At 38.2% G+C, this 17539-nt stretch overlaps 1 protein-coding gene across 2 annotated transcripts in view; it reads right to left on the bottom strand.

Moving 5' to 3' along the window:
• Positions 1-17539, bottom strand: part of LOC131040565 (pheophytinase, chloroplastic) — a 102606-nt gene that overhangs the window by 53296 nt on the left and 31771 nt on the right. For both annotated transcript variants that reach the window (XM_057973509.2, XM_057973508.2), the window contains exon 4: positions 6965-7135. In XM_057973509.2, the coding sequence (XP_057829492.2) occupies positions 6965-7135 (171 nt within the window). The remainder of the gene's footprint in view (positions 1-6964; positions 7136-17539) is intronic.

The raw sequence follows: 17539 nt of genomic DNA, 5'->3' as shown, positions 1-17539 counted from the left end.
TCAGTTTCTTGATAAACCAGGAAGGATTCCACCATGGAGAGATCTAGAAGTATCTGATGGGTACAAGGCAGTATTTCTTAGACTATATCCGGATGATGATTTGCGAGATGTTGTTACAAATGAGTTCATAGAATTCGCAAATGGGAATGGTCTAAGTGTTGATGCACTTCGTCATAGATCCAAGAAGGATGCTCATAGCTGGTGGTACTTCCATAGCACATGCTTCCAACACCTACAACCCCTCGCTATAAATTTTTTATCAAAAGTAAGTTTAATTAATTAAAATTTTAAATTTACAAGTTTTAGTTTATTTATAGTTTACTTTGTCTTCATAGGTTGCTAGTAATTTTATTTCATTAATGTATAACTTTAATTGTTTACTTTGTCTTCATAGGTTGCTAGTTCATCTGCTTCAGAAAGAAATTGGACCACATACTCTTTCATCCACTCAGTAAAGCGCAATAGGCTGCTATCAAAAAGAGCGAAGAATTTAGTATATGTGCATTCCAACCTACGTCTTCTTTCACACAAACAACGTGACTACACACAAGGGGAAACGAAGATGTGGGATATAGAGCTAGAGCATACTGATTTGGATGCTCCTGCTTCTCAGCTTCTTGCATTGACACTTGATGACTCGGAAATTGAGCCAACTTATAGTGCAAGTGCAAGTGGCATTGGCTCATCTAATATCAATGTCAATGAGGAGGAGGAGGATGAATTAGATGATCCATTTGATGATTAAACTTTAAGTTTATATTGTTGAAAGTTGAAACAATGATACTTGAATATTTTGTCATTTTGATATTAAACTTGATATATATTGATGCTATTATGGTATGATCATGATGCTATGATTACAAGTTTATGTTTGTTTTGTTGTTTATATGATGCTATGTGACATGCAAATTTTAATTCATGCTTATAGGCTTCACAAATATCAAAATATATATATATATATATATATAAAATTTACATGTTTTTGTACTAACGAACCCAAACGAACCCAAACCCCTTTTCAAAATTTTGCCATACCGGTGCCTGAACCCGAACCGGTAACTTAGTATATTTATGAAGCATCTCAATGTTATAGCTCATTAGAAAGAAAATAAAAAAATTTTAAATTATGAGATTGACTTTAAGTTCCAGAAATGTTTTAAAAGTAAACTAAATCACTTTTTGGAGTTAAAAAGATTAATAAATTAATAAAGTGATTTTAAAAAGAAGTTTCTAGAAAGTTCCCTAAAAAGCTTATAAAAAAGGAATTGAGAGGTCATTTGGTATGTTGAGTTTATTATCTAATATTTCTCTCTCAGAAAACCCTACGTGGTTTTTCAGATTTGGACTTGGTCCATCTCAGCCTTCCTACAGACAAAATCCCTCTTGAAGAAGACTAGCTACAGTAGTGAAAGATCTACTCTAGTTGGTATTTGTTGGAGATATCTTAAGATATTCACAATGCATTTCTAGTTTGGTTTTTTTGAGTGCTATTCAAGTTTCAAGAACTTTTGGAGACATTTTCTAGTGTTGGCCGTACCATTCCAGCTACCTTGCGATTCACATTTTTGCACATATCTCTCAAAATAAGACATATCATTTTGGGTATTGTCTCAAATGTTTTCTTATGGCTAGGTGATAAGCATGCATATATAATATGTGGGTTTTGATTTGGCGTTTATTTTTCTAGCTCAAGTTGCCCCTTAGAGGCACCGCCCAATTTGGGCATTGGCATGTGGGAATTTGTGAGCTATTTTCCTGTGTTTGAAGGCTGCAAGATCATCTTTTGGAGGCCTCTAAGGGTTCCTAACAGATCTGGATCAGTTAGGAGGGTAAAAGAAGTGATTGAAATTTCCAATGTGAATTGCCCCTGTGCTTTTCCTTGCATTTAGTTGCTGGAGCAGACTTTTGAGTTACATTTTCTAAGTATTAAAGGCTTGGTTTGTTGGTTTGTGGATTGTGATATGCTGAATATATCATGGAAGACTTGTAGTAATCTTTGTATGAGCATTTGATGGTTAATTTGAGGACAATTCACACCTTTAGCAGCAAGAAGACACATATTTCTGAAGGTACTCATGCTTAGTCTATTTGCTAAGTGCATACTTGATTGTAATATCCACGTTGAATGTCAAAACATCCCAATTTTGTGAACAGCAATTTATATGGTTCATGTATTTCAGTTTTAGATGATGTTAATGTTGCTTTTCTAAAGACATGTATTTTCTTTGAATAAATGAGACAAATCAGATCAGTATTGCAAGTAATTATTTGTATTGGCAGTTTCATGAATCAGCAAGTTAATGTACTTTGTCAATAATTGTATGCAAACTGTTTGACAAAATTACTCTTAAGGTAAAAGTGCAAAAATAATTAAGCAAACAAGACAGCATACTACAATGGTATTAGAGCTTGTAATAACAACCATGTGTTTGTGGTATGAGACACAACTCTAAAATGATGAAAAACCCTGCCTACATTATCCCTAGCTTTGTCTTTGCAATATCCACAACAATTTTTATTTTTATTTTTAAACACAACACTTCAAAGCACCCGTTAAGGTTAGGAAAGATAATCTCGATGCTGCTGAAAGTAACCCTTTCCACCTTTTGATCATCGAGAGCCCAGTGTGGGAGGGTGAGAGCATACGATGTTGAGGGGATCGTTAGATGCTTAAAAACTGAAACTGATTACAAATTTGGGTGGCAAGCCAGCCCCTTCCACTTATTCAGCGGGAGATGGAAATTCAGAAACTTCCCGGCAAAAACTTGCTAGAAACAAACCAAACACTAAAAATAACAATCACTCTACCGCTTATGCAGCAGGAGGACTAGAAATGAGAATTATTATCAACTCCATTGCTTATTCAGTGGGAGGACAACATTACCATCGACTCTACCGCTTATTCAGCGGGAGGACAATTACAAACCAAAATTACAATCACTGAAGGCGGCTAGGCCAGCCTCTTCCACTTGTGCAATGGGAATTACAAAGAGGAAAGCAAATAGAAACGACTAATGGTACTACCATTTAGCTTTACAATAAACATCACATAAGATGAAAGAGAATAAGAAGATACAAACTAATACAAATACTGAACTGTGAGATAAGAACAACAAAAAATAGAAAAAACCACTGTACCAATCTGCTGTTACAGAAAACAGCCTGCTGCAACTCCACCAATCAGCCACCACGAACCACAACAAACTATGGAAAGCCACACCAACGAAGCACAAACAACACTGGAGACTTGCACACACCCAAAAACTAGAATCGCTGAACACGGAACTACCGAAATCTCCCACACAAAGCACGCCAAACACATCTAGCAACAAACACCAAAAGGTACGGTCAGCAAAGGAAGGTACGACCAGCAAGGAAAGCCACGCTCTTCACCAAAAATAGCACCCTCCAGAGGAAGGAAACACCACACACTCAACTCTCCAACAAAACGCTATCCACAGGAATCAAACCAAGCAATCCAAGATTGAACTACAGCTAGGAGTGATGTCTCACACTCGAATCTGCAAAAAGCCCTAGGACATTTTCACCCTTGAAGAAGTTTGGAGTCAATCCGATAGCATATCAGTATAAGTTTCAAAGATGTCCCAAATGAGAGCCCAAAGCTCTTATTTATAACATTTGCTCACCGAAATTCAAATTCAACACCTCCAAATTCGCCCACATTACATGACATTTCATTTCACCCAAATGAGCGCTGCATTTCATTTCATTACACCAGCATATGGCCGCCCAAGATGTATTTTTCCCCCTCCTAGACAACTTTGAACTTGTCTAAGGTCCACAAGTAATATTTCAAAATACTTTTCCCTTTTTCGACCCTTGCCTTAGGAGAAATAATAAAATCTTATGAATAGAGTATTTTTCCCTCTTTCCTAAGTCGTCCAATTTAATAATTGAATATTAAACTTGGGACAAAGTATTAATATTTAATAAACCATTTTGCAGACCAAATGTCATAAAAATATTAACTCAAGTCATGTTAATGATAAATGACCAAGTCCATTAAACTGCATTCTGAACTCAACTATGGCTGCCATAAATAGAATTGAGTCACTGAATCACATAACTACCAAAAATAGCCAGTGCTGCCAGACTTGACTGAAACCCTAAAAAATTCCACACTTACTAAAACTAGTATGTGACTCCCAACTCCGTTAGGGCACAAACTGGAATCAACTGTTACTTACTAAAAATAGTAAGTCCACTAAAGAGTAGTCAAATGAAGTTGCATGTCATATTGTCGGAAAACACTTGAAAAACCCAGAAAAATGTGCTATTCAGACCCTACTTACTAGAAATAGTAAGTATGCAAACCTCAATTGAACGCAATGCAAGTACCATCACTGCGAAGCTCTTTGAAAACCTAGAAAAAATCCACAATCAGAAATCCTAGACTCCAACTGCTTCCCACTCAAAATCCTCCCGGAAGATGGAAACCCTAACTCTACCAAAAATAGCCTACGGGCCTCCTGAATAGGCTATTTTCCACCAAGAGTGATCACTAGCTGGAAGGGGACATTACAGTCTTGTCCTTGAGACGAGTCTGATGAAGAATCCTTCCAACACACCATCAAGAAGTATGCTAAGCACCCTCTACATCTTAGATCTATCTACTTCAACTTCTACATACACTTCATGACAATCTTGAGGTTTCCTGTGGCACATTATCTACAACCAAATATCAATTTTCCTCTTACTTTTATATCCCACATAGAAGCCTAGACCTTTCATGGCCTTTTGTATTGAGCTCTATGGCTCTTCACACAAATAAGACTAAAATACCTCAGGGAAATAAAAGTTTCTCCAATCAATAGGGCATCTTTTGCAACCACAACTTCTAGATTAACATATTCATTAGCATGATCCTCTCCAACCTTGATCTTCTATAGATCACTATAACTTTTAACAAATCTCACATTGTATCTACAACACTCTTATCCTTCTAACATGGAGCTTTTCATTTCTTAATACATGTCTTCTCAAGAATCTAATTCTTATACAATGTTTATTATTTTGTGAAATTAGGATCTGGTAGACACAAATGAACAATGCCAAAGATGCAAAACACCTTAAAGAAGGATGCTAATCATCCAAATTACATTCAGCTGTACATCTTAGATATGTCTTGTTGGCTTACAATGAGGGAGATGATCTCCTTATGTGGATATTTACTAAATTCAAATTTTTATTCATACTCTATTGTCACGTGTTATATTTGTAAAAATGGTGCCTCTCCATTGTTATTATGACGACTCTACTACTGAAATACTTCATAGCCCCCTACAAATTAGTAGGTCAATGAACGTTAAATATTCCAATTAGCTTCATTACTATCAATTCTTTCCTTACCTATTAGTTTAGGATAGAATTTTATTCAATTGTAATTTGTAAGGCATAATTGAACCTAGGACTACTTTTGGAAAATCACCTTCCAAGGAAAGGTGAGATCGCAATGCTTCTCAGCTTGATTATATGAGGATGCCAACTAGGTTCACATTCTTTAAATAATTGTTTCACTAAAATGTATCATTCACCACCCATATGGAGACATTGTAAAATCAAAATAACAAAATGTAAAGCAATCACTTAAAGACAATCACAGGTCAATGGCTTCTATTCATCTAAGTAAAAATACAGATTGTCATTGTTGTATGGGAAGGCTCCTTGCAAGAAAAAATTGGAAGCATTCCTTTGCTTCAAGTATATTCATTTAATTTTTGTCTTCTTCTGGCACTTAATATTGTGGGTGGAATTGATTTAGCATTAGCTCAATTCTTTTGATAACCTGTCTACGGAGTGAAAAATAATCTGCCACAATTTTTTTGCATGTGATGATTCCCTCTGTTATTAATATCAGATATAATTCATTTTGGTTGTGTCATAGTATTATTCTTTGTATTAACTTAATAATAAGTATTTCACAAGAATCCATTTCACACGAGCTTTAATGGATTACCTAGCACCCATTGCATCAATTTTACAAGGTTGAAGGGAGGATAGGAACTAGAAAAATGGACCTTCACATAGCATCAAATTAATCTTCTACTGTTCTGATAAGTAATCTGAATCATCTAAAATGTATGTTTCTTGGGAGAAGTCAAACTATTCCGTCCATTTATATTAGTTTTAGCTTGTACTCTATCTCAAAACAAACCTAGCAAGTTCAATATCTGCACGAAAACATAACTAGCTGAGTATTCGCCTTTCTCATCTCATTTTCATTATCCAGCTCATTCAAAGAACAAATGAATTTGTGCTGAGATGATTAAACAATATGAATTCAGCCTCACAAAACTATGTTCCTAACTAGGTTAGTGCTAGACCTATGATAGAAGAACCTATTTCACTCATGCAACTCCCATTGAAGCATTAATAATATGATAGTGATGCTGATTTAGACACTAAAATTGAATGAGGCTGCTTCAGAGAACCAACAATAAAATAAGATACTGCAGCAGAAGATGAAAAACCAAAGAAAATGCTATATTTGCTTCAAGGATGCCTAAATTATTCCTCCCCAAACATAAAAATATATTTGATGACCATGGTTTAATAAAACAAACTGAACATTTGACACCATCACTAGTGGTGTTTAAAGAGGGAAGACAACAAAATTCAACAAGGCTGCTTCAGAGAACCAACAATAAAATAAGATACTGCAGTAAAAGATGAAAAACTAAAGAAAATGCTATCTTCGCTTCAAGAATTATTTAATTTTTCCTCCCCAAACATAAAAATATAGTTGATACTCAAGGTTTCATAAACAAGAGTTTATGTCTGCCATTGTCATTATTGGTATGAATACTACACACACACACATATATATGTCTATGTATATATACATATACATATATGTGTGTGTGTGTGTATTTGTTTTATTCTCTGTTATTCAATGCAAAAGAGATCGGGTCTCACAAGAAATTAGTTACCAGTGATCATATACCTATTTCCCACTAATATTGCTGGTTCTTTGACTATTTCCTTCAAGAAATCAGCAACCTGATTGCTCCACACTAAAGCATTGTAGTCAATAATAGCTTTTTCACTCCATCCAAACCCCAACAAGTCTACTGCATAAACCTTAAACTTCTTTGCCAACTGTGGAATGTTATACCTGCTCAATGGAAAAGGTTTGCAAAAAAAATTAAAATATCTAAGAAGATGATTGAAAACTTCCTATACATGCAAATTATTCCCATCTGTTTGGAAAGTTTAGGAAAGACTAAACTCACTGCACAAATAAATTATTATTTTATTGCCAGTGTTCAGAAAACCCTTCAAAATTATCTATTTACAAAATGTGTTTATCAAGTGATGCATTTCAGGGTCACGAAAATGGTCAATAACAGTAAATAAAGAATTCAAAATACATTTGATCCATTACAACTTTGACAAGACGTCTCAAAGGAGACTAGAACTGTTGGAAAAGGAAAATTTCTTGAATCAGTTATATCCAGATATACTTATCAAAAGTTTGCTTGTGGTCCTGTGGAAGCCTGTTGTGACCATTTCACACATCGCCCCATCCCAAATGGGGACCCCCTCTTTTTGCTTGTTTTTCGCTCGTTTTCGCTTTCGTTTTTAGGGTTTTGTTAGTTAGTTAGTAGTCTGGATTTAGGGCCAAGCCTTAGGGTTTTAAATTTTGCCTTTTCAAGCTAAAATCCAGTCATTTTTGAGAGCTTTTGAGCTTCTTTTCTAGAATGCAAATTTTGAATGCAATGAATTCGCCAAATTGGTCTAATTTTCAATTGGAATGTTCATGCAGAGCTTAAACTTGTCTAAGTGTTGACCATCAATATGAATTTTTGTCTGATTGAATATTTTGACCAAATTTTGACTTTTTTGAAGTTCGATCCTGGGCATTGGAATTGATTCATTTTCACCTCGTGAAGTGTTAAAATGTGAAAAATCTTGTTATTTTGGCCTGTAGGAGCAAAATCGCTCCTGTCCCTCAATGAAGGACGGGAGCTCAATTTCAAATATCTCATCATCCTTGCAGAGTCCAGACAAATTTTACGTTTGAAGTAATGGAGAACGACAAGATCTTTCCATTGAATATAAATTGAAGATTTTCATGAGCACAGAAAGGCCTCCAGAAGGAAAATCGCTCCTGTCCCTCAGTGAAGGACCGGAGCTACGATTCAAATTTCGCCTCGTCCTTGCAAGATTTTAATGACTTAGCAATTTGAGGACGTCCAAGGGAAGATGCTTTGCCAAATGAATATAATTTGAGATGCAAAAACGAAGGAGAATGACCTATATTGACGAGATCACTCCTATCCCTCTCCAAGGGACCAGGGCGAGGTACCTTATAGCTCTCGTCCCTCTCCTAGGGACCAGAGCGATTTCCTCCATTTTGCAAAATCCAGACAAGGGTCAAGGCAAGTTTACGTTCAAAAACGAAGGAGAACATGAGATGAATGCATTGAATATAATTTGAAGATTTTTTGGACGTCCATACCAGTGCTAAATGCCTAGTTCGCTCCTGTCCCTCAGGAAGGGACCAGAGCGATTTTTGATATAATTGCCTTTTTTTGCAAAGTTACAAATGATGTCAACGCATGAACGAATGGAGGGAAGAAGGACGAGTCCGTTGAATATAAACTTGGAACCAGGCAAAGTAAGATAGTGGCCACAAGGGAAGGATCGCTCCTGTCCCTCTCCAAGGGACCAGGGCGATACAATGGTGATGATACGTCCCTCCGAAGTTCAAGGTCGTTCCTCCAAGGTTCAAGACCGATCCAAGTCAAGACGAAGGGTGGCGAAGACGTTTCAAGGCATTTCCATCAAGCGCAAGGTTGTAAAGGTCATCACATGGAAGGATTTGCGCTCTAAAGACCCAGATCGCTCCTGTCCCTTGGGAAGGGACCAGAGCGATATCTACATAATGGCGTAGATTTCAAAAGGCAAACAAGTTTCGAGCAACCAAGAAGGTCGAAAGGACGTCATTCCACGCAATGAAGTTGATTGCAAGTTGGTACAAACAAGAACAAGCACATAATGATGAACTTCGCTCCTGTCCCTCAGGGAGGGACCAGAGCGATATTAGATGTATTGATCAATTCATGCAAAATTCGCGTAAGGACAATATATTGCAATGTTCTGGAGGGTCCATGGTATGACAACAAGGTGATAAACAAGAGTTTTGAACGTCCAAACATCGCCAAATGGTGTAAAGGCCCCACATCGCTCCTGTCCTTTGGACAAGGACTAGGGCGATCCTATCAAAAGCGCTCATATTCCTCCAAAATCGAAGCAAGGCGAGGTTAAGCAAGACAAGGGACGGCGTTTGGAAAACATCACAATGAAGGATCGAAGGTCAAAAATGCATATTGAACGTGAAAAAATCAAGATCGCTCCTGTCCTTTGGACAAGGACCAGGGCGATCCTATCAAAACACTCACGTTCCTTCAAAGATCAAGGCGAAATGAGGATAGGAAATGCGAAGGACATCGTCAGGAAGACGTTGCAAAGGAGATCGAAGTTTAAAAATCGCCAAGATCAAGGAGAAATGTGGATCGCTCCTGTCCCTCTCCAAGGGACAAGGGCGATGATCCTTATAACATCGAAGGTACCTTGCAAAAGCGAGTGGGACGTGCGCAAAGGACACAAGCATTGATATTTCGAAGATCAAAGATACAAGATGAACATGAAGACATGGAGATCGCTCCTGTCCCTCTTCAAGGGACAAAGGCGATGTTAGATAAAACACATGACATTCTTTGAAAGTCACGTTAAGACAAGGACGCACGAGGTTCTAAATGACGTTTGGAAGATGATACAAGGAAAGGATCGTACCAAAATGGAAAATTTCAAGCAAAAAACTTAGGATCGCTCCTGTCCCTCTCCAAGGGACCAGGGCGATAATGATCATGAGATGCATTTGCTCGCACAAATGAGGCATTCAAATTCGAAGGACCACCAGATGATCGATTTGGGACGTGGAAGTAAAGGAGTTAAACGTTGAAAACGCAAGAATCTAGACCAAAATCATGGATCGCTCCTGTCCCTCTCCAAGGGACCAGAGCGATGAGGTACGTCCCTTTATTTTCATATTTTTGGCGCCAAATTAAACAATTCAAATTTCCTTAAATGCTAAATCGATTTAAAAATTGAAAATCCTATTTAAATTGGCATTTAATATGGCGTTAGACATTTATTAATTATTTTGCCTTTATTTAAAATCGAAATTCTCAATAAAAAACGCAAGGTATTAAATAATTAATTAATTAAAATCGATTTGAGCGCTCATATATGGAAGTCGGCCTTGTCATGTTATTGCAAATCATTTAAAAAATCGTTTGAAATGGTTTTATTTTTATTAAGTCGGCCTTAGTAAATGAAGGATGAATGCGCTATATAAGGGGGGTAGAATTATCATTTTCTACATCATTATTTTACCTTCCTTCATGCGAATTGAGAAGAGGCGAATGTAGTGCGAGTTTCATTCATCCAAAGGTGGTGCGATTTCAAACCAAAGGTGGCGCTAGTATCATCTTGCGTGGAGTGCGAAGTGTGTTTGAAGAGGTGTGAATTCCATCCAAGGTGGCGTAAGCAATCAAAAGGTGATGCGAATTTGAAGATCCATCTAAGACCACACTAAGGCAAATTTGCTAAGGACTTGGAGATTTGTTAGTGCGAATTTGAAGATCCATTTGAGACCACGTCCAAGGCGATAAGTGAAGATCACATTCTGTCCAGAGGTGGCGAAGTCAATTTTGAGGAGATCATATTGAAGATTACTTTATACCTCAAATTTCGCCTAGGCAAATTTTGTTTTTGCATTCTAGAGTTAGCTCTCTATCGAGGTATGGCGATTTAATTGTTATTGCTTTATTCATTTATCGTCATATTTCAAATTTTGAAATTTTGATCCTTGAGTTTCTCTTGGCTCAATCGTTGTATTTTAGGAAATGATAACTCTAGAGACTTATCATAAGATTTCCTAAAATTTATCTCTCTTATCTACGTTATTTATTGCAAAATCTATTTCTTATAATGAAATGTTGTGTAGGTATGTGTTGTGACGTTTTCACACATCGCCCCATTGCAAATGGGGACCCATTTTTTTTTGCTCGTTTTGCTCGTTTTCGCTTTGCTTTTTTAGGGTTTTGTTAGTTTGTTAGTTGTCTGGATTTAGGGTCAAGCCTTAGGGTTCTAATTACCGTCTTTTCGGACCAAAATCCAGTCGTTTTTGAGGGCTTTTGAGTTTCCTTTTCTAGAATGCAAATTTTGAATGAAATGAATTCGCCAGAATGGTCTAATTTTCAATTGGAATGTTGAGGCAGAGCTTAAATTTGTCTAAGTGTTGAAGATGAAATGTGAATTTTTGTCCAATTGAATATTTTTGACCAAATTTTGACTTTTTTGAATTTTGATCCTAGGCATTTCAAATGATTTGTTTTCGCCTTGTGAAGTGATAAAATGTGTAAAATCATGATATTTTGGCCTGTAGGAGCAAAATCGCTCCTGTCCCTCAGTGAAGGACGGGAGCTCGTTTTCAAATATCTTACTATTCTTGCAGGGTCAAGATGAATTACGAATTGGAAGTGATGGAGAACGGCGAGATCTTTCCATTGAATATAAATTGAAGATTTTCATGAGCACAGAAATGCCTCCAGGAGGAAAATCGCTCCTGTCCCTCAGTGAAGGACCGGAGCTACAATTCAAATTTCGTCTTGTCCTTGCAAGATTTTGAAAGTTTAATGATTTGAGGACGTCCGAAGGAAGATACTTTGCCAAATGAATATAATTTGATATGCAAAAACGAAGGAGAATGACCTATATTGACCATATCGCTCCTGTCCCTCTCCAAGGGACCAGGGCGAGGTACCTTGTAGCTCTCGTCCCTCTCCCAGGGACCAGAGCGATTTCCTTCATTATGCAAAATCCAGACAAAGGTCAAGGCAAGTTTACGTTCAAAAACAAGGAAAAACATGAGATAAATGCGTTGAATATAAATTGAAGATTTTTGGGACGTCCATAACAGTGCTAATTGCCTAAATCGCTCCTGTCCCTCAGTGAAGGACCGGAGCTACAAATCCAATTTTGCTTTGTCCACGTCTTGACGATGTGAGAAGGTCCAAAGAGGTACATTTTATCAAATGAATATAACTTGAAGTGCTGTCGGGGAGATCAACAGGGTAGCAAGTCCGGCTTGAGTGAGGCCCTGATCCTGAATTTGACTAAGTCTGGAAACTGAAAAAACCTCCAAAAACTAGATTTTGCAATATAACTCCTGGAGGTCTGAAACCACTCTCAAACATCCTGAAAGTTATATGGAATATAACTTAAAGTATAAGAAAGAAGAAACATAGAAGGAAATGTCACTTATACTTAAATGTTATATTCCATTAAAATTGTCCTGATTGAGAGTGCGAAAAGTCAAATTTCGCTCATGTCCCTCTCCAAGGGACCAAGGCGAATCGCTCGTGTCCCTCACCAAGGGACCAGAGCGAAAATGCTTAGTTGAGCCATTCCTGACCTTGTTTGGACGAATCGAGACATCAAAGGCATGGTGAAGGACGAAATGAGCATGATAGAACATCCAGACTTGATCAAAAACAATGAAATGATGAAGTTTTGCCTAGAGGGTCAATTTCGCTCCTGTCCCTCACTGAAGGACCAGAGCGAAGTTCTTCATAAGGTACGTCCTGAACAAAGACCAAGCAAATTTTATGTTCGAAGGCAAGAAAGGAGGTCAATCGAACCCGTTGAAGACAAATTGAAGATTATCAAACGTCAACAAAGGACCAAAATGCTTAAGTTCGCTCCTGTCCCTCAGGAAGGGACCAGAGCGATTTTTGTTGTAGATGATTTTCTCGCCAAATTTCAACCGATCTCAAGGCATGAATGAATGGAAGGACGCATTACGAACCCGTTGAATATAAATTTGGAAGCTAGAAAAGTGAAATGAAGACCACAAGAGCAAAATCGCTCCTGTCCCTCTCCAAGGGACCAGGGCGATACAATAAGTATGTTGCCTTTTCTTCAAGTTCAAAACCACTCCAAGCCGAAGAACAAGGTGGCAAGGACGTCTCAAGGCATTTCCATCAAGCAACAAGTTACAAAGGTCGTCACATTGAAAGATTTGCACTAAGACTCCCAGTTCGCTCTTGTCCCTCAGGAAGGGACCAGAGCGAAATTTGTATAAAGGTTCTAAATTTTGAAAGTTTATCACGCATCAAGTGATTGAGGAGGATCAAGGGACCACGTTTTACCCAATGAAGGCAATGGCAAGTTGAAAAAGGCAAAGACAAGCTCAAAATCTTGAAATTCGCTCCTGTCCCTCAGGAAGGGACCAGAGCGATGTTGAATATATTTGCTAATTCATGCAAAAATCACGTGAGGTCAAGGTTTTCCAAGGTCGCAAGAGGTCCAAGGCGTCTTTTGAAAGTGATATATCAAAGTTTGGAACGTCCAAATGCTATCAATTAAGCTAAGGAACCCATATCGCTCCTGTCCTTTGGACAAGGACCAAGGCGATTTCATTAAAACACTCATGTTCCTTTAAATGCATGTCAAGGCAAGTTCACGCAAGATCAAGGGCATCCTTTGGAAGGCAATGAACGAAGAACGAAGATCAAAAGTTTGCAAATTTGAGCCAGGACACTAGGATCGCTCCTGTCCCTCAGGAAGGGACCAGGGCGATGAGGTACGTATCTTCTCACTTTTTCATTTTGGCGCTTAAAACACATTTTTTAATTTATTTAAATGCTAACAAAATCGATATTTTATTACAAATAGCATTTAAGTATTGCGTTTAATGTTAATTAATTATTTTGCCTTGTAAAAATCGAATTTGTCAATTTAAATGATAAAGGCATTTAATTAATTATTTATTAATTAATAAAAATCAAGAGGAGCGCTTAGATAGGGAGGTCGGCCTTTATTATTTAATTAAAAATCGTTTAAAATTGCTTTATTTCACAAAAGTCGGCCTTAGGGTGAATGATGAGAGGCGCTTATATAAGGGAGGTGAAAGATTTTTATTTTCACATTATCATTTTTATCATCTCAAGTGCGATTTAAGGAAGACAAAGGGAGAAGTGCGAAGTTGTGTTCAAGGAGGTACGAATTTATATCCAAAGGAAGGCGTTAGTACTATCCAAGGAAGTACGAACTTGTCCAAGGCATTGGAGATCACGTCAAGGACATATCAAAGATGGCGAAATTGCTAACTTGAAGAGGATATCACGTCCAAGGCTTGAAGGGTGGCGAAGTTGATAAGAGGAACGTTCTTTTGAAGATCACATCAAGACTATCGAATTTCAAATTTTGCCTGGGCGAATTCCTTTATTTTGCATTTTAGAGTTAAGCTCTCAAGTAAGGTATGGCAAGATCTCTTGTTTTAATTTCGAATTTTGATTGTCATTGCCTTAATTTTGAAATTTTGTTTTTCCTTAGCTCAGTCTTTTTTAGGAAATGATTAATAAAGGACTTATCATTAAGTTTCCTAAAAAATTGCTCTCTAATTTATGTTATGTATTGCAAAATCATGTTACTAATTTTGAAATGTTGTGTAGGCGTCAAATGGAGGTCTCTTCAAGGAAAATCAAGCCGGATCAAGGACGGTCTTCGCCAGGACGATCAAGCCGAGACATGGGCGACCTCTTTCAATCCAGCATTCCAAGGCGAGGTACATCGTCATCCTGCACATCAAGGACAAAAGGAGTTAGAACAAGAGTTAATTAAAGACAGCCTCTCAACGACATCAAATTGAATATCTAGCAAGCTTCAAGTGTCAGATGAGGTGGCGTCCTGGTCATCATTTCTCCAATCAGTGAAGTCCATCTCAGCATGGCCAGATTCAATGTACTTAACTCATGGAAGGTGGCACAAACTCCGATGTACCTACCCCGGCTATCCATTGGTCGATTTTTCTAAAAGGGACATGTGTCCAAGCAATACAATTTCATCATTGGTCAAACATTAAATGTTATGTAATGGTTGTAACAAACCCTAATTAGGGTTTTCATTGTTGAATCTTGGCCATTGATCTTGAATTGATCTAAGCCATCAAATTGTATTGTGGGCACTATATAAGCCCAGGCATTTCATTTTGTAAGGGTGAATTTTTAGATAGAATTAGAGAGAGTTGTAAATAGTTGAAAGTAGTTAGAGAGTAGAATAGGAGGATAAGGCAAGAAATTGTTGCCATTGATTGTAAACAAACTCCATTTTCATTGAAGTAATGGTGAAATATGTCGTTTTTCTTGCAATTTGCATGGTTTCTTGTTGAGTCTTCAATCTTAGATGGTAGATGATTAAATGAATGGAGGGAATGTGATTGATTGATGGTGGAATTCGTACATCCATACTACTAGCAGTTTGTTGATTGCAGACTTGCCTTGCGTAGTCGACTGGAATCGTTCAGCTTAAGCTCAATTTCAATTTGTCGCCTCTTCATTGATATGCATCAACTTGGATGGTATCTATGCCTGCGGTGATGATTTGAACATCATAAAGCTTCCCATAGAAGATCGCACTAGTCTTGTGTAGATGTTCCATTGATGTCAAAACAAGACCTAGTTAGAGTTTCATCAAAAATCAAGTCATTACTCCCACATTTCTAGTATTAGGATTAGATCCTCTTTTCGCCCTTATCCTTTTTCCATTTTTTTCAAATCTAAGTTAGTAAGAGCCTGTGTCCAGCAAAGCAGATCGGAAGTTCAATGTAAGTCCCCTTGTGATTCCAGCAAATCACATCATACCACTGGAGCTTGTCCACATGTAGAGACCCTACCAAAAGGAACCTTGGAGTCATCCTAACTGATCCTTCATGCGAATCTTCAGCAGTTAGAGGCTTTATTCAAGAGAGGATAAGATACCCTTAGGTATTTTATTCTGTGTTAGGCTGTGTATAAAACACACGTCAACAGTATGGCGACCCCAAAGGCGGGAGCATCCACCAGTCGCTCGGCTCTCATGAAAGAAGATCAGAAGACCGAAGAAATGGAGACCAAGATCGTGTCCAAGTGGAGCAACATTGGAGATACCAACTTGGGGAACTTTAGCACAAAGAAGTTCCGAGAGGTCCCTTACATCGGCAAGCCATCACCTGTCGCCCGGAGAATAATAGAGAGTGGCATCATTAAGGCGGCCGGTTTTCCTCCAGCCATTCAGTGCCATGAGTTGATGATCGAGTGTGCCCGTCATTACAATCCACAGTCCAGGACAATTGTGTCCAACGAAGGAAACACTTTGGCGTACCTTTCAGAGGAAGCCATAAGTGAAGCCTTCCATCTTCCAGAGCACAGGGACATGATATACAAGAGCATTGAAGGAGCCAGATCAGTGTACGATGATGATCCAGATGCTTGCCTAAGCATAATCAACAAGAACTGGCTACTTAAGAGTCGTCCCCGTCTGAGCAAAGTACCGAACACACCACACAGGATTGATTTCCAAGAGGAGTACAGAGATTTGATCACCATGCTCAACAGAGTTACAGGAGCACCTCATGCCTTCTATTTTGAGAAATGGATGTTTTACTTCATCCAGGTGATTGTTCAAGGAAAGGGTACAATACATTGGGCTAGGATAATTAGCCATTGCTTAGACGTACAGTTGAGAAGACTCAGGGCTACTAAGTCCTTCCACATGAGTTCATACGTCATCTATGCCTTAATCAGGAGCGTTGAGTACGCAGGACTACCTCACAGAGGAGTGATTGGAAGAGGACCCGGCGAGGTCAGAGTTTGTGAATCCTATACCTACTTGCATCATCCACCAGGGAAGAACTACAAGTTAATCAATGATACTTTCACGATGAACATCACAAGGACGTTGCAAGGAGGGATTCACAACAGATTATCTCAGGATGCCCAGGAATTCATCAAGAGGTACGGTGCTTGGTTCATTCAGTTTCCCAAGTTCACTTACATTAGAGTGTATGGATGTCCTTTACCTCCATACATGTTGCCGAGGTACCCGACAGACAGAATTGTGTTACTTGAAGTAACAAGGCAGTTGGCAGCATATGTGAAGGCATTCAGACACAGACATCAGAATGGAGTTCAGGTACCTATTATTTTGGGTAATTCAGTTGAGGTATGTCCTAATGTCTTAGCCATGGATGACGCAGAGAAGGAGTTAGCCTTGTATCCTTTTTCATCTTTTGCTTGGAGGAATAGTTTTGATCCACATGGACATTTAGAGGAGACGGTCGGTAGAAGATTTAGACATGAGTACCAGATTGAAGATTTTATGATGAATCTCCTAGATGATCTCGAAGTGAAACGAAAGATACATTCTAGATTGCCTTTGGATTTCATCAGGAAATGTAAGATTTACAGAGTAGCCGACCAAGCTCAGGACAACGGCAGGCACATCCAATCTTCATATGATAGAGAAAGCAAAACAATAAGTTTGAATTGGAATGAGCCCGAGGCCGTGGATTTAGATGATTTGATGGCACCAGTCTTGTCTTGTACTCGCAGATGGGTAGACGTTCAGCATCAGAAGTTGAGAGAACAAGGCATAGCCATGTCTTTTACTTTGGAAGAAAAGCCAGCCG

The sequence above is a fragment of the Cryptomeria japonica genome, chromosome 4 (genome assembly GCF_030272615.1).
Source record: "Cryptomeria japonica chromosome 4, Sugi_1.0, whole genome shotgun sequence".
Lineage (NCBI taxonomy): Eukaryota > Viridiplantae > Streptophyta > Pinopsida > Cupressales > Cupressaceae > Cryptomeria > Cryptomeria japonica.
The sequence above is the reverse complement of the archived record's forward strand: the minus strand, read 5'-3'. Positions and strand labels throughout refer to the sequence as shown.